Below are 25,200 nucleotides of genomic sequence, written 5' to 3'. Positions count from 1 at the left end.
GAACGATAATGAGCTTTACTCACAACATGATATTCCAAAGGAGATTATTATTTTCTTAATACCCCACCACATTCTTGAAAGCACAGGCTTTTAGTGAAAGCTTGTCATTGATCAATGGAATTTTTTGACTATTTTTTTTACATTTGATCTGCCTTGTTGCACATTAGCAGATGTCACAGTTAATTGATAGATGCAGAGGAAAAGGCTTTGAAATTCTTTTTCAGAGTTGGAAGACTTGATACACACAAGTTATGTGACCCCTGTTCACTCTTGTTTTTTCCAAATATTTTTGTTTAAATATTTTCAACATTAATGTTAGTTCATGAATTCTAAATGATAAATTTTCAGAGCCAAGTATGAACTGAAAGCCTAAACCAAGGTAATCTGCAGTCTCTTTTCTAAAATAAAGTGAAATAAACATGACCTTTATATTTTATGCTATCATTCATCTTTCAAGATGCTGCAATCATAGTTTCAGTTCTTCTCCTGATGATGCTTATATTCCCTCCTTCATTGTTCTTTTGAAATAATTAGCGTAATAATGCAGTTATTATTCAGATATATTGCCACCTTTACTAGGGTAATGATCTTTTAAAAAAATCCATTTTGTGTGTGTCTTTGTATATGTAGATATATCATGTATGGGTTTTTGTAACCTGTGAAAAGAAGAACCATCCTACCAGGTGAGATCAGTGGTCTGTCTAATCCATTTTACTGCTACTGACATCATGCATTAAAAGAGGCTATTTAGAGAGGGCACGTAGATGCCACCCACTTTCTGCAGTCTATTCCCTTCATACTCTGCCAGCATCCAGAATTGTAGAAGGATGTTAAAAGGGACCTCTCTGCCTTAGCCCTTTTACTATCTACTTAGGATCTATTGTCCATGAATGTTTCTAATCCCTATTTGAAGTAGCTGATACAGTCTGCCTCCACAGCTACAGCAGCAAATTCCTGAAATTCACTAATCACTGTGTGAAGAAACACATTTTTTTACCCATATTACTACTTTCTCTAGTGACCCAGTTCTCGTATTGCAGGATTTGGTGTACAGCAGTTCTGCATTCAACTTATCCACCATCTTCATGATTATGTTAATCTTACTTGTATTCTTGCTCAGCCCAGATTTTAGTCAGTTTTTGTATGGCAGCTTTTTCATTCCTGAGATCATTTCAGTCACCCTTCTCTCTACTCTCTTTACCTCACTGTGTCCTTCTCAAGCTGTGTAGGCCAGAACTGCACATGCTATTCAAGGTGTGGGAACACGAAGATTTTACGTAGCAGCAGAGTCATATCCTCGTTTTTTTTTTCTCTGTGGCTTTCTTGATGTTACCCAACATTTTATTGGCTTTTTTTGAGTGCTGCTGCACCTTCAGTTAGTGATTCAGAGAACTGTCAACAAAAGCACCAAGATGTTTCTCAAAAGTTTGAACTCAGTTCCAGGTACAGCATTGTGTAGATGTGGTTTCAGATATTTTTCCACTGAAAAGAAAGTATTTTCACTTACAGTTACCTATTCTGAAGCTTTTCAACACTTTTTGACCCACCCAGTTTGAGTGATCCTTTCTGGAGTTCCTTAGACATTAGTATAGCATCTGACTACTTGAAAGAGCTTAGTATGATCCACAGATTTGCACATTTCACTGTTCACTCCCTTCTACTTAGAGGTTGATTAAAAAAAGGTGTTGAATAAAACTGGACTCAAAAGTGATCCTTGGTGGTACCCCACCAATAAAGTGAAATTTTTCTGACGGTAATAAAATACTATTTTGTTAAGGATCTGTCAGATGAAATGGCTATACTCCTGTATCAAGTTGTTCTTATACCAATACCTCTAATCCTAAAGAAGTTCCCTCAAGAAAAATCCTCTCTCTCCTTGCGTTAGTCTTGCCTTAATTTCTCTAGATATGATGCCACACTGACTCGAGCACTCTTCTCTCTTCACCTGCGTTTCCTCAGCTACTTCTTGCAGATACTTCTTTTGCTACCCATAGTCACCTTGTTCAAATGAAAAGTGCCATGTGAGGCATATTCTTAAAAACAGTCTTTCCTTCAGAAGAGTTTACTACCCTGTCTCTTGTGCTTCTCAGTGTACATTGGACTAACTCACACATGCTCCCGAGTTTTGTTTTGGGCTAGGGATGATGCTATCAGTAGTATTTTACAGATGCAGAAATGGAGCATAAAAAAGTCAAAAAGTCGCTTAAGTTATTTTTTCCGTTTCCAGTGTGGGATCACACACATACACTCACTCACTCTGGGAGTCGGGACAGTTGTCCTCGCAGGTGGTCTGGGTGAGGTGTATCTTTACATTGGTGTTGGCATATGGCATGACATAACGGGTAGTGGCAGTACAAGATTTAGTTTGAACCATTTTACACTGCACCAGTGTCCTGGATGGTAATGCTCCATTTTCTGTCATTTGTCTTGAGGCCCTTATTCTGGGTAAGAGAGAAGTTGCAGTCCTTGGTGCAGTGGACTTTCTGCTCTAAAAGTCCTGCACACATGTTATTGCAAGTCGGAGTTGGTGTGAACTTGAGTTTACTTTAGCCTCTTGTTTCTTTAGGATGAATAAATAAAAAGTAGTTTTGAGGAGATTTTAATTCAAAGAGTTACTGAAATTGTTGAGCAAGGTGTGTTTGCAACCTTCATGATCCATGGCGAAGTCTTAGTTTCTGAGGTTAATTTGTTCCGTCTGTTTGGTAGTATTGTCTGCTTGTAATGGCACCAGGTGGCTGAAAATTTTGTGGCAGTAAAAATACCAAGAATCTAGTGTAAATTGAATGTTTCCACCTTGTAATTTCTGCCTCGTGCTTTGAAGCATGTTACATTTTCTATTTAACCTGGAATTAAACTTTTACTGACTTGGATCCATTCTGTCATCTCTTTAAGTATTTTTCGGAAACATCTTTCCTTCTAGATTTCCAGAAAAGTGATACCACTTAAGCTGTTTCAGTAACTGTCAAAATAGGAACTTTACTGTATTCATGCACACATGCATTCCTTTTTCAGTTTATCTTACAGTGCAACACATTCTACAAATTCCTGATGCACACATCTTTCTTTTTTATGGGCATTCAGCAGAGAAGTAAACTGCCAGGCTATTCTGTAATCATCTTTGATGTTGCAATAAATGCTGTGTTCTTTAAAGTTTTTTAACCTTTAACCAGCTAAAGAGCAAATCAAAGAAGCAGATTTCTAGATAATTTAAAAAGACTATAGACACAGCAGATAAGTTGAAGTCTGTGTTTGCTGTGTATCAAAACACTTTCAAAACATTTTTCCTCCATGGGAGGATAGAAATTCATTGAGCAGCTAGCAAACTGAACTCAATTTAGAGACCTCCTCAGTAAAATAAATGTATATTCAAAGTGTGCAATTGTTTCTACATACAAGCATGTGTTTGCATGACTAATGTTTTAAATTAGCCATGCTTCAGTATGCACTGAAGATGCCCAGTGAATATATGCAACTTGAAGCCTCCATACGTATGCTGCTCCAAGCAGCAGGTGCAAATCTGATCTCACAAAAGCTTTGCCTAAGTCGGAGGTCAGTGACCGTTGGTAGTGTCCTCAGGGCATCACTTGACGTGTGTGTCCCAGCTTGTTGCTTCAGGGGAAACTTGCTGATCCAGTTTTAAAAGCCACTAACATTTTACTGAGTCTTAGAGTGAGTTCAGCCTTACTCAATCCAGAGCAAAGTCCTCGTCTGTAACCTGTAAGGCACTTGCCATCTCCATAGTAAGCCAAGGCATCTCTCCCTCCACTTTCTTTCCTGTAAGCAACTTGGCTAGTGATTAAGTCATGCAGGGGACAACCTGTGCTTCAGACAGAAAATCTTCCTGTACCTGAAATTCCTGGTGATCACGTTGTACCGAACATTAATTGCCTTCCTTTGGGAATATAAATGTAATCACCACTGGTTCAAATTTGTTCATACCTTTGGAAATAGATATGCACTGTCTGTCAGGACACCAGCTGCTGAGAGTGGCCCAGTGCAGGCCACCCTCACCGGTCTACACAGACTCGTGGTGTCCAGATGTGACAAGCAGAGCTGGGTGCTGGTAAGGGCATCCATCAACAGCCCCCATGGTCCAGAGTCCATCCAGGAGCCAAGGCCAGAGATGCTCACCTACAGCCCCAGCTGGGCTGGAACAGGGCCCCCATGGGCAGCGCTGAGGGGTTGTCCCTCACCAGGGGAGGCTGGGCAGGGACGCAGGGGGCTGTCAGTGCCCTCCAGGCCCTGGCTCTATCGCTAGCAATTTTGTAAGTGCAAAGAAAGTTAAATGCGAAACTTGGAGCTACAGAGGATGGCAGTGCTCCACTCAGCAGAAAGTCCCATATGCTCCTCATCTCCGTGTAGCAGTTCGTGTGGCAGCTCTGTATATACGCTGACCTCTCACCATTTGCTGAACAGGACACTCCATGCATATAGTAGTTATTTTGAAGTAGACATATTTATTTGAATTTGTATTAACTGTTAAATGTTAGCTTTTTTTAGTCTTTATTTTTCGTTATGATTTCATTCTCCCTTTTTGTTGTGGGTTTGTTGGAGTTTTTTTTCTGCATGAGAGCAAAGCAAAGCATGAAGCGCTGAGTTTGTGGGTTGAATAGTGGCATGTACAAGAGACACAGGAGAGAGCATATGAAGGTTAAGTTTCCCTCTCTGGCAGCTGCTCTCTAGCAAAGCAGGTTATCTGGTTTCTGCTTAGCAGCAGAGGCTGCACAGGGATTTGCGCAGAACATTTACCCAGGGTGGAAGCTCTGTCTGTAAGCTGCTCTTCGAACTGACCTATATCTCCCCATGACAAAAGAATTTAGATGTTGTAATGTTTCCACAGAGAGGTTTCAGGAAAAGCACTGAAAATCTTGAGAAATTTGTATACATTATCACCATCTAATGAAACTGTTACATTGACTGTTACCTAGGGCAGGCTAGGAGTAAGAAAGGCAGTGTACGAGGAGATGAAGAGAGGGCATAGTTTTGTGTTTTGCCCTGCACCAGGCATGAAGTTAGCAACGGGTCTTTTAGTTTCTCTCTTCCCAAATAGCCTGATTCAGTGATAATTTTGCATTTTGGAAGATACACTTCCCAAAGTGTAGATGAGCATCTATTCTTTCACTGCTGCAGTTGATGCAAGGAAGCTTGCTCTATGGGAAATAGCTTGGGCATCCCTAAAAAGTGAGACATAACTCACAATGTGCAATCCCTGGAGCTTAGCAAAGTGAGGTGTTTCCTGAGGATCTGGCAGTAGCTCCAGCACTCAGCAAAGTCTGCAACTCACTCGGATTAGGCAGCAGATGCCCTGCAAGCACTTTTCCTGGTGTTACTTCAGCTAGTTGTCTCGCTGTTTCTCCTGTACATCCTAACTCTACCTCTTCTTGGCATATACTGAGTCCCTGTGCAGAGGAACTTTCAGTCTGTATTGCTAAGTACAGTGTCAGTGGAATGTTTGTCTGCCATTGGGTCTTGTTATGGTATTTTATTACAACTAATAATAGTATACATTTGATCTCGATGTACTTCTCTGTGTATGTACAGTCTGAAGGACTGAGCTTGAATTTGAGGAAATGAGCATATTAGTGTGCCTGTCACAGAGTACTATTAATTAATATCTGTAAGAAAAGAGGGGTTCTGAAGAAAAAGCTGGAATTAGATATTTCTGAATAGAAACATTTCTTAACTTTACAGCAGCAACACATCTATTTTTACTGTTAGAATTATTTTGTTCTGGCTCAGTCAAGTTCCCAAAAAGAAAGTCTCTTTGGTAAATATTGCAAAATAATACTATGCTGTTTTCTTTCATGTGAGTGGAGACACAGTTACTCATGTTAATGTCTCATTTTAAGGAACTTGAAATCCTCAGCAAGGTTTTGTTAGTACAAATGCAACTATTTTTTACTATTCAGAACATCATGTTCAAGTAAACTGTAGACTTAAAGTTATTTCTGGCATCCAGGGCATAGTTTGTGAACTGATATGACAGTATCTCATATAAATTTTCCATCTGGATGATCACAGTGCAGTAGAAGTTTCTTGCTGTGTTGTCCAGCTAAAACCAACTGTTGTCACTGGCTGACCTTTGGTTTTAAGTACGTGGGAACATTACTGAAACACTTCACATAATAGAGAAGAGCTGTTTCTCTGGTAGTGAATATCTTTATGTTGCCAAAGACTTCATTCATCTCCTTCTTTTGAATGGAGCACAGGATTCCCTGTCCTCCCCTACCACAAGCCTTCTAAAAGTATAAATGAGCCAATTTCTTACCACTTAATCTCACAAAATGTCCTATAGGAGTCAGTGGCCTAGTCTAATGAACAAAAGTTAGAAAGTCAAGTCCTAAAACAAGGCCACAGAATGTTTTATTGTGCTCTGACTTGTGTAGAATTGCTGAATACGAAATACTGTGTGCTGTTAGGTACGTCAGTGAATAATCCTTTTTTTTTTTTTCTGTAGTGCAAAATGATTGAGTTGGTTGTAAGAGTAAGAAAGTCCAAAGAACATGCAAAGGAGTGCTCTGATGGGAACATTAATTATGAATGACTTACTGATGAATGTAAGGGAGATGCTAGCCAGCTAAAGGCTGGAAAACTATCAACTCCAAAGAATTAGAAGCTTGTACTGAGAAATTGGTAAAAGCCTTCTATTTAATGCTCATACTTTGTTTCCTGAGTTTCATTTGGTGATTCTTTTTCAGACAAAAAATTAGCTGTGGGGGAAGTACCAGTCTTCTCACCCACCTCCCATTTTGCTTAGGCAAAAATAAGAATTTAAAAGCAGTAAAGAGTATCTAGTAGCAAATGTCCCTGTAACACATAGAGCATCATAAATGGAATATCTAGGCAGTATGTATAGAAGCTGGCCCTGCTGCAGCACAGTTTTCCAAAGCTCATTCCCACATTGCAGGGAAAGAGATTTGGAAGCTTTTGGAGAATTCTGGTTTACTTCTTTGTAAATGCACTAATGTTCACCTCAAGCTCCTGTTAGCCAAGTTAACTTACGATACAACGTATCAAATGTTTGAATAACTTTTTGTACCCCTCTGCATTGCCTTCTTTCCTTCTACAGTATCTACTACTCTGTTCATGGGCAATCACAATTTTCAGCTGTAAGAAGGAGCAGGTTTTTCCAGTGCTGAATTCCGTAATGCAAGACAACTCTCCTTTCATAGGCTGGTGCAATGGCAAAAATCTGTCAGAGAGGAAAGCTCTATACATCTGTGCTTTCTTTCTTAAAAAAGATTTTAGCTTTTTGGTGATTCTTCTAAGTGAAAATCTGATTCTGAAAATGTGAACAGTTAGTGAAATTTAAATATAAAATATGTTCATGTATTTCTGCTGTAGCGCCCGTTTTGGTTCAGTATGCCTGGTCCTGATGTATGTGACTGGAAATCATATCTCAACAGAATTCTTTGGGTAGCCTTTGTACAAGTAACTCATTGGTAAAGACATTGTAGTTTCTTCCTGGATCATGACTGACAGTTTCACAGATGTGAGAAGACAACCTCTGCCTTTTGGTCAGTTGCAAAAAGCACTGCTGCAATATGTCATGATATAAAGACTTGCCCACTCAGGTAATTACTTCTGGTTATTTTTTTTCAGCAATAATGGATAATTTCTCAGAAGATGGTTGCCGAATGAGTATTTTGTCCCATTATTTTCATTATCTTCTTTAACTGAATTCCTTTTCTTTCTGATACCACTGCTGCTGGACCAACTGGCTGCATTCCCCAGAGTGTTCTCTGTTAGTTGTGTAGCATGTCATGCGTTTTCCTTGTGTGCTTGAAGTCATAAACTAGATACCCAGACAGCATAAGAAAACAGGAATTATAAAAGACAAGAAACATTCCAAAACCAGACTTCGGACTGAGGAGACACCTAGGACATGTGCCATCTCTGCCTAGGCTCCTGAGTAGAATATAAACAAGTTAAAAGTTGTTCTTAGAAGTTCTTAAGCGTCTTCAAAAACTATGTAATTAGTTCTAATTAGAAGACTGTTTATATTTGACCTATAAGAATCAGAACAAAAGGAATATTAATAGCTGCCTGCATAATGACATTTCACAGGCTTGATATAATTTTCTGCCATGTGCATCAGGCCATTAAATGAGCGGTCTTTAAAATTATCTCAGCAGAACAGTTATTTTTTCCAAACAACACCAAAAGAAGATGAGATCAAAGAATTTCATAAAAGGCGCTTTTCACAGCTTATCTGTCATCAAATGAAGGTATTAGGGAAATGGCCTGAGAAGCTTTTCCCACTTGATACTCCTTTTGAAGTGACTAGAACTACGAAACACACCATTTCTGCAAAAGATTCCAGTTGTGTTTCTCCCTTGTATGAGAGTAAAGGCATAAAAAGCGTATTACACCAACTGGCACACTTCTGAAGTCCCTGCTTTCAGAGCTTGCTTGGGCTTTCAGGGAGCAGGCAAGGATCAGGACTGCCATCCAGGGAGCAGCAGTCCTTCCCTGAGCTCACTGTGTGGCTACCAGTACTGCAGCTTGGGCAGAAACTGAAAGCTTTACATCAACTGCCAGAAAAATCTGGTGACAACAGAACACATATCTCTCCAGGATAATTTGGGGTTAAAGATTTTCCCAAAGTTGGACGTCTTTTTGTTTCAGTTCATTTCCAAGGTTAGATGGCAGGGGATCAAGCTGATGAAATGGCAAGGCATATAATTTGTCCTGCATCTTCACTGCATGCCCTCGGCTAACAAATTCCACATATTGCAGCATTAAAAATTTAATCCTGACCTAAACCCAAAGTTCAAATGAACTAAAGAGAGTCTCACCTCTAAGCCTTGTAGATACCACGTCAGAACATTAGATATTATATTACGGGTGTCACAGAAAGCATTCACATACACAGAGTGTGTAATATGCCTTAGTGACTGAGAAGAACAAAAAACAAAATCATAATTCTTTCTTAAAGTGGGAAGAAACTAAAAAAAGACAATGTTTGTTCTCACGTGATAACGTTTTAGGGCCTTAATATGAAATTTTTGTCTATTGAAGAAACTCAAGTAGAGCTAGAAATTAATGTCATATTCTCAGTTAGTGTAATGACAGCTCTCTGGAGAGCAGGCTGACAATTCTCCACCTGCTGTTTCTGTGCTACATTGAAATAATCTAAACTTTATCTTTTTTCAAAAACAGGATTAATGAAATTTTGAACCATATTTTGTTTTTATTTGACCTAGTATGAGCCTGATACACCAACTAATCCAATGCATAGTAAATTCAATCCAGATAGTGATCTGACAGAATTAATTATCTGAAAAAACAGTAGGAAGAATGTAGTCAAACATCAGGTATTCATAAATTATACAGCAAAAAGCTCTGTGTGTGGGACGTAACCTTCATCTATTTTTCTGATGTATATGATTGTTAGTTGCAGATTCTAGGGTACAGATTTTATTCATATCCCTACGTTATCATATTCCAAAATTTATGGTACAGATGAAGACCTGTACGTTTCAAAAGTGATGTTAAAGTCAGTGGATTTTGCTGGCCACAGTCATGAGGGATTAGATTCCTTGAATAATTGAAACAATCACCTAAACTTTTCTAGAATAATTGATGCTAAGGAGATAACCAAATGGCACTTTTTTCACTCTCTACAAATTTGGGACAGGCTGACTTCTCTTCCTTTTGGACAGTTTTAGAGTATTCTTGGTTCTGTCTTTGGAAAAATCATTAAACAAGACTTCCTTTTTGAATGCCAGTCTAGGTAAAACCTAATCATCCCTTGACATTTTTGGAAAAGAATAGGTGATGTCCACGAGGTTCCGGCTAATGTTTCCTGCTTTGAATCAGAATTTGTAATTTCCATAGTTCCGTGACCTGCTGCTGGCACATAGTTAAGTCCTCCACCCCCAGACAGACAGTTTATCTCAATGTACATACACTAGCCCTATTTTCCTTGTTGAACAGTACTATGGGATGCGTTAGGGGCATGAAAAACATGTTAAAACCCCCATTCTGTTCCAGTATCAATTGATACTCCACAGGGAGGCAACATAAATCTTCCATGACCAAAATGACATACCAGGTCTGCTTTATGAAGATTAGAGATCTCAGACAAACATCTTGCTTAAAACCCTTTTCCAGTGACACACGTTATTGATGAGTAAATGCTACAATGCAAGTCTTTACAGTGATACAGTGTAAAGGTTTTGAGAACCTCTGTACTGATTCTGTAAGCAGTTTGGAAACTAATTTTATGTGATTTGTAGCTTTTTCTGGCCCTTCATATGGCATGGTATGGTATGATAGGGTAGAGAGGGTTTTTTCAGAATTATTCCAGTGTTGCAAGGAGGGCCAGCTATTGTTGAAATAATTTTCAAGACTTTAAAAGTGATTTTTATGCCACAGGCTCTAAATTGACATATCTGAGGTCTCTACGAACAGAATAGATATATTTTGCCATCGGTTTTATAAAACCAAGAAAATCAATAACCAGTTCTTTGTGTGAGAAACAAAGGTGGAAAGCACTGAAATGTTTCTCTGAGGGTGGTATTTAACTTGCAGCACAGCTAGGAATTGATATTTTTGAGTGAGGTAAGCACAAGAAGTAAGAAGAATTATTTGCAGCAGTGAAAAGAGTTTCCAGTGGTGTTTTCTGTAAGTACTGAAATAGGTTGCCAATGGAGGTCAAGGAATGCTTATCAGTAGTGATTTTTAAGGGCTGATTGGATTAATTTCAGGAACTGATGCAATATTCTGGCCCGCGAGGCAGAATCTGTTCAAGGAATACTATTCACTACTGGCTTCTGCCGATAATGAGTCAAATGAGAAGGGAACAGGGCATTTCTGGCACATGTCTACAGCAGAAGACCCTACTGCAGTGGAGAGCAGACAAACCCACTTGCCCTCCAGCAGACCAGACTAGCAGAGACTTCTGGGTCTAGGTCTTTGTGGGCCAAATGGAGTCCACTCAGCAGGACTGTTCAGGTTCACGGTTAGATCACTGGCACACAGTGCCCAGAGACTGTCTTGCAGCATTGGAAAGCTTAGTTCCCCTTGGCTTAGGTACAGCTGATCCTGCCTGTCAGCTGTGGAATATGGTAGATGACCTTGCAAGACTTCTTTATCCAATTTTGTGTGGTGCTCCGACTCTCTCTGGTCTACGTTTTGACTTTGAGGTCATTCTTTCTTTCAAGGGAAAAAAAATGGATTCGAAATTGAACACTGGGCAAAGCTGAGTAAAACTGAGTGATAAGTCCCTAGCTATAATAGTATCCACCAGCTCGAGAGAAATTTGAAGTGTCTGATTGAAAAAAAAAAAAAATCCTTTAATACAAAATCTGTGTGCGTGCGTTTTTTTGTTATGTGGAAGATGCAAATATCTCGTGTGAAATTTAAGATAGCAGTTCCTATGTACAGGGCATTTATTCCAAGAAATATGAGATTCATAGAAATTGTTCCCTTCTTATTTGGAATTCCATGAAAGCACTGGTACAAAACAGGAAAAACAACACAATTAGCCCCAAGTATAAACACTGAAATCAGAGACAGATAACGTGTCGTAGTGTCCTGTTGAAGGCTGTTACTGTAAACTTCAAAAAGGAATCAAATGAACAGGAGAGTGCTTTTTGTTGTTTTCGTTAGTGTTGTATCTATTTTTTATGTTTTTATATTTGTCCCTCATGATGCTGAGATTGTGGAAGATGAATCTGCCATCCTGGTTAGTCTTCTGCTCAGGCTGTTGAAGATTTGTGTATAGCTTTGTGTACAGCGTGCCTATGCAATTTCCATCAGAAGCAGGAAATGTTTATTCAAGTTCTGAGGGGTGGGACGGTTGCTGTAGGTTTAGGTAATTTTAAACAAACTGTTTGAGCATCCTGTTTAAATAGAGTTAAGTAATCACAGTTTTGTACTAGTTGGAGAAGAATTCTATACATGCATGATATGAATAAAATATCATCTTACAGAGCATACCAAGGTTGTGATATAGTTATCTGGCTTCTTGTGCAATAAAAGTTGTATCTTTGACTTTTGTTTTGCAACAAGTTTAGTGGCTAACCATATTCCATTATGTAACAGTACTCTACTAGAATATGAACCATTTTGTGTTTAAATTTACCTGTATTTAATACACATATTGATTTCTTTGATATTTTCCGTAGCCTCTGGAGAAATCTAATTCAAATATGACTTTCTGAAATTGAGAGGAAAAAAGTGTATTCACACAAAGAACTTAGTTTATGGAACTACTGAGAATCAGGAATAATTTATTCACAGCCAATTGTATAAAAACATAAATGAAGGAAAAAATCATAGTTGGAGTAGGCTGGTAAGATTTATCAGTTGTTAATTTTATTTGAGGAGTCCACGTTTGGTGCCTTTCCTGAATTCTCTGGTTTTAAGTGTTGTAACGGTTGAGCTGGGAGACAAAAACCAGTAGTGAAAAGATTTGTTCTCAGACTTGTAGCACAGTTACATAGCTCAGATTTGAGACTGGGAGGCAGATTGCATGATTCATTTTTGGTTTGAAATATTTCAGTAATGAGTCTGTGCTCAACTGTGTATTGGGTCAACCAACTGGTAAGATTCATTTGAAAGAATAAAAATAAGTTTATATACTTCAGATTGCAGTGATAACTGTACTTGGCCTTATGTCTATCCATGAATTGACTTTAAGTTGCAATCTAACGTTAATGAGATTTTAATTGGAAAACAAACAAAGGACAGGCAGTTTAATGACTGATAACAATTTTTTTTTAATCTTTTAAGAGCTACACAATAGTTGATGTAAACAATACGTCAATGTCTTTCCATGTCTAAGCTTTCATACAGGGTTTACGTAGAAGCTTGCTCCTCAACAATGGTATTATTCCATATCTAAACAACTAATAGATTGTATAGTATCATCTGTTAAATCAAAACTGATTGGCAAGATTATCTGGTCTTACTTGTAGGAAGGTCTTGGTCATTAATCACACCTCCGCAAAAGGGAGCTGGGTTGAGTCTGTTGTGTCCTGAGAGTTTATTACTATTGATATTTATGGAAATCACTCCCGTTTTCCCCATTAAAAACTTTTACTTTATTCCAAAAGAAGCAAAAGGTAGATGCCCTATCCAATGGAACTCATAACATCTAAAACCGAGTGAATGTAAACTGGTGGGGAGTACACATCATATATAGGCTGATGTTAACAAAACATGTATAAATACAACTAAAAATCAAAGAATGGTTTTGAAGAGGGAAGGTGTTATGGTGATAATCAGAATATAGAGTAAAGGATTAGTTAGAAGGATTTACTGTAGAGCTAAAAGATGGCTGTTTTGAATGTCAAGAGGATGAAAAACGAAATTAGGGCACAATTGAAGGATTAGAATGAGAGAGAAGATGAAACAAGATTTCTAGTTTAAGTGGCAAGTGGACTTCTCCAGATAGTGTTAGGGACAGAGAATAGAAGAGACTTAGTTCTAGAGCCCAGTTTTGAAAACATAAAGCATGCAGGAGAGTATCTCAATTAAGAAAATCAAGAGGTGGGACTTGAATAATAGAGATGTTAAGACAGGCAGTTATACATTCCAGTATAGCAGTTAAAGCCATAATCGGAAAACACTGTGGAAATACCAAGTGAAGTTAAACTTTTTTTTGTCTTGACTTCTAGCCTGTTTACTCCATGTCCACTTTGCTTTTAAAATCTCTTACCCATTCTCTCTGCTCTGTTTATCTTTCCATTTATTATTTTAAGTATTCTCATTCAACCATACCTTTTGAGAAATTCAAGGAAAAGCAGGTATGATTAAGGACTAAGATAAACCCTGTGAAAGAATCTAACTACTTCAGAAAACATATTGACTTACTTTGCAGTAGTTTTTTTGCTTTATAGATGCCAAGAGAGGATTAATCTATAATGTCTTTGTTTGTGATTTTGCCTTTTATTTCAGTTTATATAATTAAAGAGTTCCCAGGACTGCTTTACGTTTATTTTGTTCATCAAAACATATTTCTCAAATGTTATGAAAACTGAGTCCAAAAATAATGCAGTCCAAACCAAAGCCATTCAATTTTCTCTTGGAACACAATCAATGATAAAGTCATAATTTGTATCTCATTTTTAACTGAGTAAACACTGTCCATTAATAATTGTCCCTTAATAATGCATAATTCTTTAGGGCGTTCACTTTATGTTCTCCCATTTCAATATTGGAATATATCCTGGTGATACATGTAGCAAGATGCATATAATCAGGCATAATGCAGTTGTTTCACAATTACTGTTCGAGAATGAAATCCTCTCTGCACTGAAGTCACAAAGGTCTCCTTGAGTCACTGCGTGTATGCATACATTATGACAGAAAGGAAATAGTGTTAGAAACTTGGGTTTTGATCATTAACTTTTCATGAAAGATTGGGAAAAAAGTTTAAGCAGCAAAAATCAAAATAGTGTCTCTGTTGTTGAGGTTATAGGAAGCAGGAGAAAAACAGACTTACCAATCTTAGCTCATATTCGTAAAGCATTCTCTCATGCATCCTCTTTTCATGTAAGTTTGAGTCCCAGCTGATCATGTCATTGTCCTGACCAACACAAGATGAGAGAGTAGTTTTAAGAACGTAGTTTTCATAGTAACTGAGTATATTTCATCAAAAAAAATGATACTCTAGCCTGCTGTGCATGTGCATCTTGTGCAATTTATTGTTTACCCCATGCTAGTAGGTGAGAATTAGTGTTTTTCTTTTCTCCAAATCAAACTCTTTCCCTGACTCATTGTAAACAGAGAACAGAACTTTCAAATTAACTTTTTTCTGTGAATTCTCTTTAGGAAGCTGAAATGTGCACCCAGGAAAGCTGGAAAAGTAACTTGAAATACCAGTGTATAGCAAAAGAATGCAACAGCAGAGCAATTTCAATCACGTTTAATTCTGATTTTAGTAGGTATCTTTTTGAAGAGGTGGTCAACTAAGTTGCAGAATCTGATGGAAATACCCCTTCAAATCGAGAATGGGATCTGCACAATAAGGAAGATGTGAAAGAGAATAGGAGAGTTAGCACTCTCCAGCTTTGGGAAATGGAGCTGCTGCTAAAGCTTTTATTCAGTCTGTCCATTGGCAAGATATTCTGCTAAACAATCCAGGTTAAATTTTTGGTTGGCTAAACTGGAAAAGTCCTACAAAGGAGAGAACCGAAGTAAAAGAACTTGAAATTTTAACAAAACACAATTTCTGATATTCAGAATTGGCAATAAGGCATCTGGTGAATGTCACAAGAAACAATGGTTCTGTTTGGATCAAACAGAGAAGTATTTAATATTAAAATACTACAATGAATATCCTGACTTTTTAGGAAGTGACCCTGATCAAAACAGTTGCATAAGCCAGCTTTGGTTTTTTATGCCTCATCACTGGAAGAGTGGTGGTATCACTGTTGGGAGCAGTAGTTTGCAGCTCAATGGCAAGTTGAGGATGACCATGTGGGAGTCACAGCTCTAAGACATAGCACATTCACTTTGCATCAGCATCATTTTATACTTGTGATACAGGTGCAGCAAAAAGATAGCAATGAAGATAGCAATGTTGGGAATGAGTATGGCTGCTCAGGGGAATGTGAATTGCAGCTTCCTTCTCCTGGTCGTGCCTGCTCACATCCAGACAGTTGACTTTGGAAAGGTTAAAGTAGCAATGTAAAAAGGTTCAATTTCAGGAGAAGTTACTTTAGCCAAATAGCAGTCAGATGCTCCTCAGGCTGCGGTCCAAATGGGCTTTCTACTTGAAACACTGAACTATATCCATGTGAGATAGAATCTAAGGGAATGTGTTGCAAAGGGACACTCAGACCAAGACTGCTCATCAGAGATACTGTCTGTAGCACAGCGATGAGGAGCCTAACGAAGGACAATGCCTGCATCTTCTTCTTAGAGGTGTTATGTATCTTCTTATACTACGTGACAGTGCCAATATAGCTACGCTTTTGATTGACTTTATCACAAAAGCGATTGCATTTGGTGTTGTCCTTAAGCTCTAGCTTCTGAAATCATAAGACCATCTGAGATTTTCTTTTAAAAGTAAGGCTGTAATTCTCATCAATTCCAGAGAGAAATCAGAGAGCAGCACGAGGACTCATATGTTTCCTTAAAACAAGTGAAGCTGATATTTAAAGCCTGCAATAATGCAGAGATCTGCACTAGGATTTTCAATGTTTCTTATCATCAGTATTAAGCATTGCAAAAAAAAACCCAAAAGCATGATTCTAAAGGCATGTTCTTTTGGATGTATGATACAGTCGGAAGCTCTGATGCTATTCTTCAATAGGTTTTCCTTACTGGGGAATGGTAAGAAATATGTTTGAAAAAGTACCAAAGTTGTTAGCAGTGTTTTACCAAAAATGCCAGTCCACTCGGATCCTGAATTTAATCCAGTCTGACAGTTTCTGTGTTCTCAAGATACAGGGGGAAAGGCACAAGGTTTTTTTCTGCATCCTCTTTCTGTAATCAGCAAAAAGTCAGCCAAACATTTGTAGCCTCCTCCAGGAAACATCCCTGATAAGTATAACATTTAGGCACTTAATGAGCAGGATTAATGCACGCGCTTAAGTTTAAGGATGTTTTTAAGAGCTGCGCTTTGAATCTGAGCCGTAGAGTAGATGATTAAAGACAAACAGCAAACATTTATGAATTTCTGGACTCATACATATAAACTATGTAATCTGCAGGCATGGATTCACTTGTAGGAGGTCAATTAACTTCCATCTTCTGTTCTTTTTGCTTGTCCAAAGCAATGTCACCTCTTGTCTCCTTTTCTTCAACCCAGCACACCAGATACCATGAGCTAGGGCCAACTACAGTATGGCATGAATGTTGGAGAGGGGCTCCCTTCGATGAAGTCTCGTGCTGACACACCTGTGTATCGTGTGACCAGAGAACAAAATGTTTGTGTTGCAGAGCAAGGAGTATATGCTCAGATCTGTTCTCCATGTACATGAGAATTACCTCCACCTCTGTCTAAACTCTTATGTTTGTAGATGTAGTTATTTTACAGTAAGGAAATAAAGAATCTGGAATTAGGCTTACAAACCAAAGGTGAATGGGCAACAGGTTGATGATTAGGGCTACTAGTACAGATTAGGGAAAACTATGAAAATTAATAAGAAACATTTGCAAAAAACAGGATCTAAATTGTATCAAGTGGATGTGTGTCATTTCTTTGCTCATGCCTTCATCTGCATTGTCAGTCTGTGTCATAAATGGTTCAATATGCCAAGCACACATTTGGTTTACTGGTGTTCCCAGTTCTGACTGTTTTACTGAGTACTTAACTTCTGGATTTTTTTTTCTGAAACACCACAAAATAGAGTGATTAGTTGAGAATCTCAGTTGCTGTTCTCCAGTAAAGTTAATTTCTAGTTCTCCATCATGGAATAAGACTTGAAAACTTTGAAGTGATAAGCATCAGAAGAAAATAAAAATAATTTGTTTTGCATTTTAATAATGTAATTATATTTCATTGTCTTATAAGAGTTTGAGGCAATTCAAGTCATATGAAAGTGTTTGGGATTGGCAGCACTGGTTTCCATAGCTTAACAATTCTAATTCATTTTTACATAATTTGGGAAAGATACTTTGCAGACCAAGTAGCTGATAAGAGATAAGAGAAGAGTAAGGAGCCTGAAATGTGCCCAGCAGCTCTTCAGTAGTTGACAGAATTGACTTGCTCTCTTCATTGTTGTGGCTTCATTTAGGTATCTCTGCTATTATATAAAAATCACTGTTAATACATAAAATTTTTTATAATTCCGTATGTGTTTGTTGAAGATTTATGTGTGTATGTTGCTTATTACTACATTTTGATTCTCTTTCCTTTTTCTTATTTCTCACTTTGAGACTTTTGTCTCATTTTCTTTAGGTTTGGGGAGTTGGTTGTCAGCTTTTCCTTTTTCAGAATTGTAGCTTTTGTTTCTTTTATTTCTTGACGCAAATGCTGCAGTCACCTAAAGTGTAGCTTCAAGCAGTCCTTTGTGTGACTAAAAGAAATTGGCTAAATAGCACTGTTTAATTAATTTCAGGACCGCCTCTTTTTCGTCATGGAATATGTAAATGGAGGAGACCTAATGTTTCAAATCCAGCGCTCACGCAAATTTGACGAACCTCGATCCCGCTTTTATGCAGCAGAGGTCACATCAGCACTCATGTTTCTTCACCAACATGGCGTCATCTACAGGTACTTTTTTTTTTGATCAAAAATAAAGTATTCTTGCGGCTTGGGGCTGGTTTTGGCTGAAATCCTCTGTCTCTTAGCAACCAGATTTAGATTAGTTGTTTGTTCCAATTTGCTTACATAGAACTTTTTTTGGCTGTTTATCATTGAGAATGTTAACATTTGAATAGCCTCTGCAGCAGTCGCCAGCTGTGTGTGCCAGTTTTGTATTATAGTCCAAATAAAGCGGTTTTGAAAAAGCTTGGCACGGTGCGACCCAGAGGTGACCTTTCTGCAGATCGGCGCAATCTCTTCACTTTCCTTTCTGTGCCATGGATTTCCTCTCGGTTTCTAACTCCCTGCCACTTCCTGAGTTTGTTTGTCCTAGTTGTCTCCACTCTGATACAATCGGGATGGTCGTTTGTGATGCTTTACTTATGCCCCTTCCTCTTGACTGTTTGGGTGAAGGCTTAGTCACCAGCAGGAAGAGGCTCTTTGCAGACAATTTTGATTTGCTTGCAAGTGCCCCACATCTATTTGAACCTCCGCCACTGCCCCCACCCCCCCCAAATCTCTAATCTTCAACACCCATGCACACACATGAAAAAAATGCATATTGTTGCGCCGTGGTGAAGAACGCATTTAGGGATAGACTTTTATTATTAAAAGTAAGGTATCACTTTGAAAATTTTGACCCTGATGTCAATGTGTTTATTAAGTCCTTTATCTTGTCATTTCACCCTTCCTCTCTCTTTTTATTTGTTTTTAGCAGCCTGTCATTGCTTGCAATAAATTTGGGCTTTCACAAGCAGAGTGCTTTAAAGGTTTTGTGATACAGGTCTGTCCTGTCTACTAAAAATTCTGAGTTCTGTGGATCTGAATTTTGATATTCTCTTGATATTTTCACTCTCTTTCAGGTTATCTGTTTTGACTTGGGGTAGTCATCTCAGGGACAGGCAATCTCAGGTTTCTTGAGCAGAAGCATCAAGATGAGGATGTTGAATTTGTCACATCCCTGGATTCATATTAAGGTTGATCTTAAGAGTACTAGAAGTTGAAAGAAGTCAATTTTAAATGCTTAGTAACCAGGACCGAGTGGTAACTTCCATCAGAGGCCATTGCCTTTCCTACCAAGTGGGATTCAAAGGGAAACTTCTCAGAGGAGTCTCCTTTACAGAGACATAGCAAACAGGAGGACATTATATCTTCTCAGGAAAATAAATCTCTGTGAAAGTGGTCTTTCAGTCAAAAATCCAGTTTTCTTCAGAGAATTTTTTGCTAGCTGTAGCTCTTAATCTCCGTCTTTTATTAACAATGATATGATGTTTGCATACTGGGTTGGACTTTTGGCCCTACCACTTTGCATATGTTTGTTTTCAAGTGCTGAAGATCCAACACATTCCTTACCTGTGCTGCCCATATAACATTTCCTATTTGCTGTCTGCATTTATTTTCAAAGCTGTGTATTTGTACATTTAGATAGAAGAACATGGCAACTTCAGAATTTGTAAGTGTCCATCATAAGGGAAACAGACAAGATTGGTACTTTAAAAAATGAAGGATTTTGAGGATTTATTTCCATAAAAAGACTTGAGCTAATTTCCTCTTCCTGAATACTGGGATTTAGACACTTTGTAATTAGCAGTCACTTTAGCGATTTCTGTGAACCAGCAAGAAAGAATTGATAAAATTACCTTCCCCCTTCTTTATATGAGTATGCATTCATTCTCACTCTTCCTTCCTTGCTCCCATCCTTTGACACACGTTCTCTTCTCTCTCCTCTCTTGCTCTGTTCTCTCTCTTTTCTCTTGTCTTATATGTAGCTTCTGCTGTGTTGGTTCCTAGCTGCATTGAATCACTCCATGTGCCTGTGTTCTTTCTATGACACTTTATCATCATCAAAATGCTTCAATCCTAAGAGGAATGTCATTCTGATGAGACAATGCTTTGTAATTTAAACTTTGCACGATACTCTTGACTTCTGATTTAGGGACTATGCTGACGTGTCTTTGGCACGCTACAGTAAAACACTAAAATTGTAAACGGGCTGTTATATTGAGTGTATTATCAGAAGAGGCAAAAGAAGAGAAATAACATGAGTTGTAGGATGAAAACAGAAACTAAAAAAACCAACAGGAAGAATGTTAGGAACAGATCTAGTTGTATTCTGCTTTGATACAAGCTTTTGGATCTGGATGTAGCTATGTGTGTAAGAGTAACTCATTTTCCCAACCAGAGGATACTAGGAGCTTCAACAATACATAAAATATATGTCCCAGTTACTCTATAAAATACAAGTAGAAGTAAGAAGTTAGAGATTATCTTAAAAGAGTTAATCATAAGAAAATATCACAATTCATTCATAGTGTGCCAGGCCCTGGAAGAATGCATGAGTTGGTGTCAGACATATGTTAGAATAGTTGTCTTGCGTGGAACGGTTTCAGCTCGACTATTCAGTACCTCACTGCATCATTTACTACAATGTTAAAAATGCATCGGGATCAAGTCACTCCTTTACATCTCCAAAGCTCTCATTAAATGGCAAACAAGGAAAGGAAAGGGCGGGAGGGGGAGCAAAAAAGAAAAGAAAACTTATGCTTCTGAATAACTACCAGTCATAACTACCTAACATGCCTTCACATATTTTAATAAAGGATACTTGTCTTCTGTGTAATTATATCTCTAGAAAAAACATTGTGGTGTGAAATTAATGGTTATTCTCCAAAGTGGGAAATGCTGCTTGTGTGGGCAATACTTCAAGGAAAGTGGGGAATATATAAATAAACTAACATGTTTGATGGAAATGCAGGTTTCAAAATAGCTGCTATACCTTCTGATCTTTTTTCAGCCATGTATGTGGAAGTATTTGTTTGGAGCTAAACATAGTTATATTTTTGGAAGTAAATAACTAGCTTTAGCTCATGCTTTGGCTTGTTGGTTAGATTTTTAGAAAGTGCTATGATGATACTAAATCATCATCTTTTATAATAACTAGTTTATCCTCATTTCCCCTGAAATTCTAAAACAAAGCTAGCTCCCTGTTTGGCAGTAGAAATTTTTTCTGTAAGTTCACATCTTTGCAACTGGCCCAACAATTGTTCCCAGACTTCTCCAGTTATCTGTGTGCTCACTGGAATTACATACCTTCCTTTTGTTTATTGAGTTTATTCTGGAAATAAAGATGAACCTCACAATTTTTGTATATAAAAATGCTGCTTTTACTAAATGCGTCTTGTATGATAGATTAAGTTTAGGATATTTTTCAGCGTGGTGCTTTTAAGGTTATAATGTTACTGTTGTTGTGTCAAAAACACTTCAACAACTTAATAAAAATACTTGCATTATCCCTGCCACCTTCTCTCTCATCTGGCAGTCAGCTATTCAGGCACATGTCAAGCTGGGGCCTGATAATACAAGTAGAGGCAATCAGACACTAGAGAAGTTTCAATCACAGTTTCTGGCAGTCCTTGTTGTTTGTGTTATGCAATTGCACCACTTTGAAAAAATGTATCTAAGCTTCAGGAATTAAGGGCTAGACTCATTTTGCCTGTGAGCTGAGCTGGACTTTGAACTCGGTGATGAAAGTTTGTGGACTCTGTTCACTGTCACCTGTCCCTGGAGTCTGGTATATTTGAAGTCAGTCATCGTCAGCTGAATATATATTCTCATATAGGGAAGATGCAACAAACCAGGTGTTAAGAAACTGCCAGTTCCATACGTCCCTCTTGTACTGACTTTCAACATGCCTGTGCATTTTCAATAGATACATGTAAATGTTACATGTTCTCGTTTTACCTGCAGTTGTTGGGCTGAGGATGGGAGTACCTGGGTGGGTATCACTGGCTCTTGTCATAGGAATTCAAGGGAGGTGACACAAGTGGCCCACCCTGGCCTGAAAAACATGCAAAAAACTGTTTGTCTCCCCAGGCAAGGACATCAGCGCTAGAATGGGGTACCGCTTCATTAACATATTCGCCAGTGTCCCCAGTTCCTATTTGATACAGGGCATAACTGTGTGAGCTACAAACTTTGTTTCAGTGAAAACCTGAAGGGCCAGTAGTTGCATGTCGCGTGATCTCTGACGTGCCCCAAGACCATTCAAGTCATTTGATTAAACGGAGTGCTCACTCTGAGATACGAAAGAAGGAAACCGAATGTACACAATTTCGGTTCACCTGAGAGGATGAAAAATATCTTAACTGGGAAATTAGTGTCACCTGCTTTGGTTAACTCATTCTTTTGGTTTTGAGTGTAAAGGCTGTGAGATGTTGCCTTCAAATCGTACAGTAGTGGTCACAGGGGAGTCCTCATTCATAACTGTGGGTTATCATGTTCCTCAGCAATATGAAGTGGTAATCCAGCCTATAACTTGCTGCAGCTTTTTGAGGCTCTGTGCACTCTATAATTAGTACGTTGGTCGTGATGAAGGATATATTAACACTGAATTGATGAGAATGTGAATATAAATACGCTGATGCCAATCCTTGAATACCTCTGGGCTTTTTCCGTACACAAATACCCCAAGAAGTTTTTTGAACACTAGCTGAATTTTTCCTTGGATGATCAGTTTTCCCGGCATTCCCATTTATCAGGGCAACATACACTAGTGTTTCAGAAAGAACTGTCTAAAATTAAGAGCACTTTCATTAGTGTGTTTTTATGTGAAATAAGAATATTTAGAAAGTCTGACTTCACTGGCAGTTGTATGATTCAGTGCAACCTTGGCAGACTAACGAGGAGTTATATTTACACTGATGAAAATGTTGGATGGTCAGTGGTTAACATGTTAAAAGTCATCATTCTCCCAAGTTACCTTACTGTGTTATTTCTGAGTGGCAGCAGCCAAACAAAATTTCCCTCCCTCCCTTTTTTTTTTTTTTTTGAATTTTTCAACATACAAAACTAGACGTGGAACATTATGGTTTAAATTGGTTTCTAAGTATGTAAAGATCGTCTTATTGGAACTCTAAACAGTTAAAGGTTAAATTGCTGTGAGAGCTATGGTCCATGAAGGAGGGCAAGAAAGACCTTGTAACCTCACATAGCATATTCAGACCTAAGCACAGGAACATCCTGAACTTGAGCCCTTCCCACATAAACTGCCTGTTGCAGGAGTCTGCTACGATGGAGTCACAGTTTGCTTTTGGCGCAACTGAGCAACAAACTATTTCCATCACCTTCAGTAAAAGCAGGAAGCAAGGAGTGAACTGTGCTGCTGCGTGTGTGTCTGAGTCCCAGTGTCTCCGGGGTCTGCTGCCCAAGCCATGCCACCTGACCAGTGCTCCTGGCCAGGTTTGCACCCTGGGCTACTTCCATGCTCTGCTCTGTCTGGTCTGGTTTCTGAAACTGAGCATGAGCTCTGACGGGATTTTGGTCAGTGGTCTCCTGCCCTCTTTGCACTTTTTCTTGCTGGATCTAGTCAGACCAGCAGTCGTGAAACGCGTAAATAAGCAGGATGTCTTCCCCGCAGGAAAAGGCAGTGGGCCGGGATGGAGAGGAGCGGGGCTGAGGGAGATGAGAAGCAGGAAGAAGGGTTGGTTCCCAGGCTTCTGGCATTCGAACCGAGGGAGTCCACCCTGCCATCTGCCCAGCTCATGTATTGTGCTAAAGGCCGCTGTTGTATAGGAGACTCTTTGACAAGGTTTCCAGCTGTGGAAGGATGAGTAAAGGCTGTGGGAATAGGATATGAACCACATGGTCTTGCCAACAGTAGAATGCTTTCTAAATTTCTCCTGGGTTTGCAACATAAGAAAGTCCTTAGTTGGCTCTTGCGTGGGAGTTGGGTATGCAGAGGAGCAATGCTGGGTAGTTAATATTTAGGAGGATAGAGCAGCGCCATTGACCTCGTTTGGGGAACGACAAGGCACTTCCAAGGGGAGTTCCCGGTAGCGAGGTCAGCATTGTTTTTTTGCTTCGTGTTTATTTGGTGCGAGATTTTCTTGTTTAATGACCGTTTGTATAGTGCTGTATTGTGTAAATAAAGCTATGACCTTTACCTTCTGATAACAGTATAGGAGTGAGTTAATGTTAAATGAGAGAGGGCAGGGAGTGGGAATCTGCCAGGGTTAATGCCAAGTTTACATTCCTGTGAGGGCAGCCATGTTCCGGTACGCTCAGTAGAAAGGGCAACAGCACTTCTCAACAGATAATAGCAGCAAAATGTTACAGAGCATGTTTGTATTTATTTCTGGGTGAATGTCAGTGATTTTTAGATGATTGATGTTTGTGCTTTTATTTTATAACAGGAAGAAATGTGTGTTATCTTTCTGCATTTGATAAGATTTTAACTGAGAGAAACGTACACAAAATAATAATCCACTAGAGCTGCAGCACATGTAAAACTGAAACTCACTGACACAATACGGTCCCTGTAGTTTTCCTAAAATGCTGAGGTGCAGCTTTGTTTCTACAGAAACATGTACACCAGTTCCAAAGTAAATCATAGTCTTCAAACAATTTTCTACCAGAAGAAAGAAAATGCTTTTTGTTTCGCAGTGCATCAAAACTCTGAAAGTGCTTCCTAAATGTGATTCTGCTGCTAACAGACAAAAGTTCAGACTGAATTTTGCTGTGCCCTTCAGTTGTGTTTGTCTTCAAACAATGGAAAATATTTCTATTACCCAGTTGCAATGGTGTTGAAACTATGTCATGTTAAGGGTGAGGCTTTGCCTTTTTGCATGCTGTTGAATACATTTGCCAAAGTTTCATAGTAATACAGAAAAGTTCCCAGCCAAGGTGGTTCTGAGGCAATAGACATTTCACAAAGATTTTGTTGTGCTCTTGAGATGCAACAGAGAAGTTTGAGAGTGATGTAAAATGTTAGATGAAAACATGTAAGGAACTCTATTTAGTGTTTTTTAAATAGTGATATTAAAAATACTAAACAACCTTAAAACAAAATTTAGATGATACACTTTGGTAAAGACATTTGCGTGCAACTTTTTCCATCTTTTGGTTAGAACCTTGCTACTTTTGGCTCCAGGTTTGCATTTATTCTCTTTACCTCCTCTTCTCCCCCACTTTTATCCACCTCCTTGTTATAAAAGAGC

General features: G+C 38.6%; 1 protein-coding gene across 1 annotated transcript in view; it reads left to right on the top strand.

Moving 5' to 3' along the window:
- The window catches only part of PRKCE (protein kinase C epsilon), a 303,251-nt gene that overhangs the window by 230,802 nt on the left and 47,249 nt on the right, over positions 1–25,200 (top strand). Inside the window, exon 11 of the mRNA XM_086628712.1 lies at positions 18,021–18,175. Coding sequence (XP_086484838.1) covers positions 18,021–18,175 — 155 coding nt within the window. The remainder of the gene's footprint in view (positions 1–18,020; positions 18,176–25,200) is intronic.

This window comes from Tauraco erythrolophus, chromosome 2 (genome assembly GCF_009769465.1).
Source record: "Tauraco erythrolophus isolate bTauEry1 chromosome 2, bTauEry1.pri, whole genome shotgun sequence".
Lineage (NCBI taxonomy): Eukaryota > Metazoa > Chordata > Aves > Musophagiformes > Musophagidae > Tauraco > Tauraco erythrolophus.
This window is presented reverse-complemented; position numbering and strand designations above follow the sequence as displayed.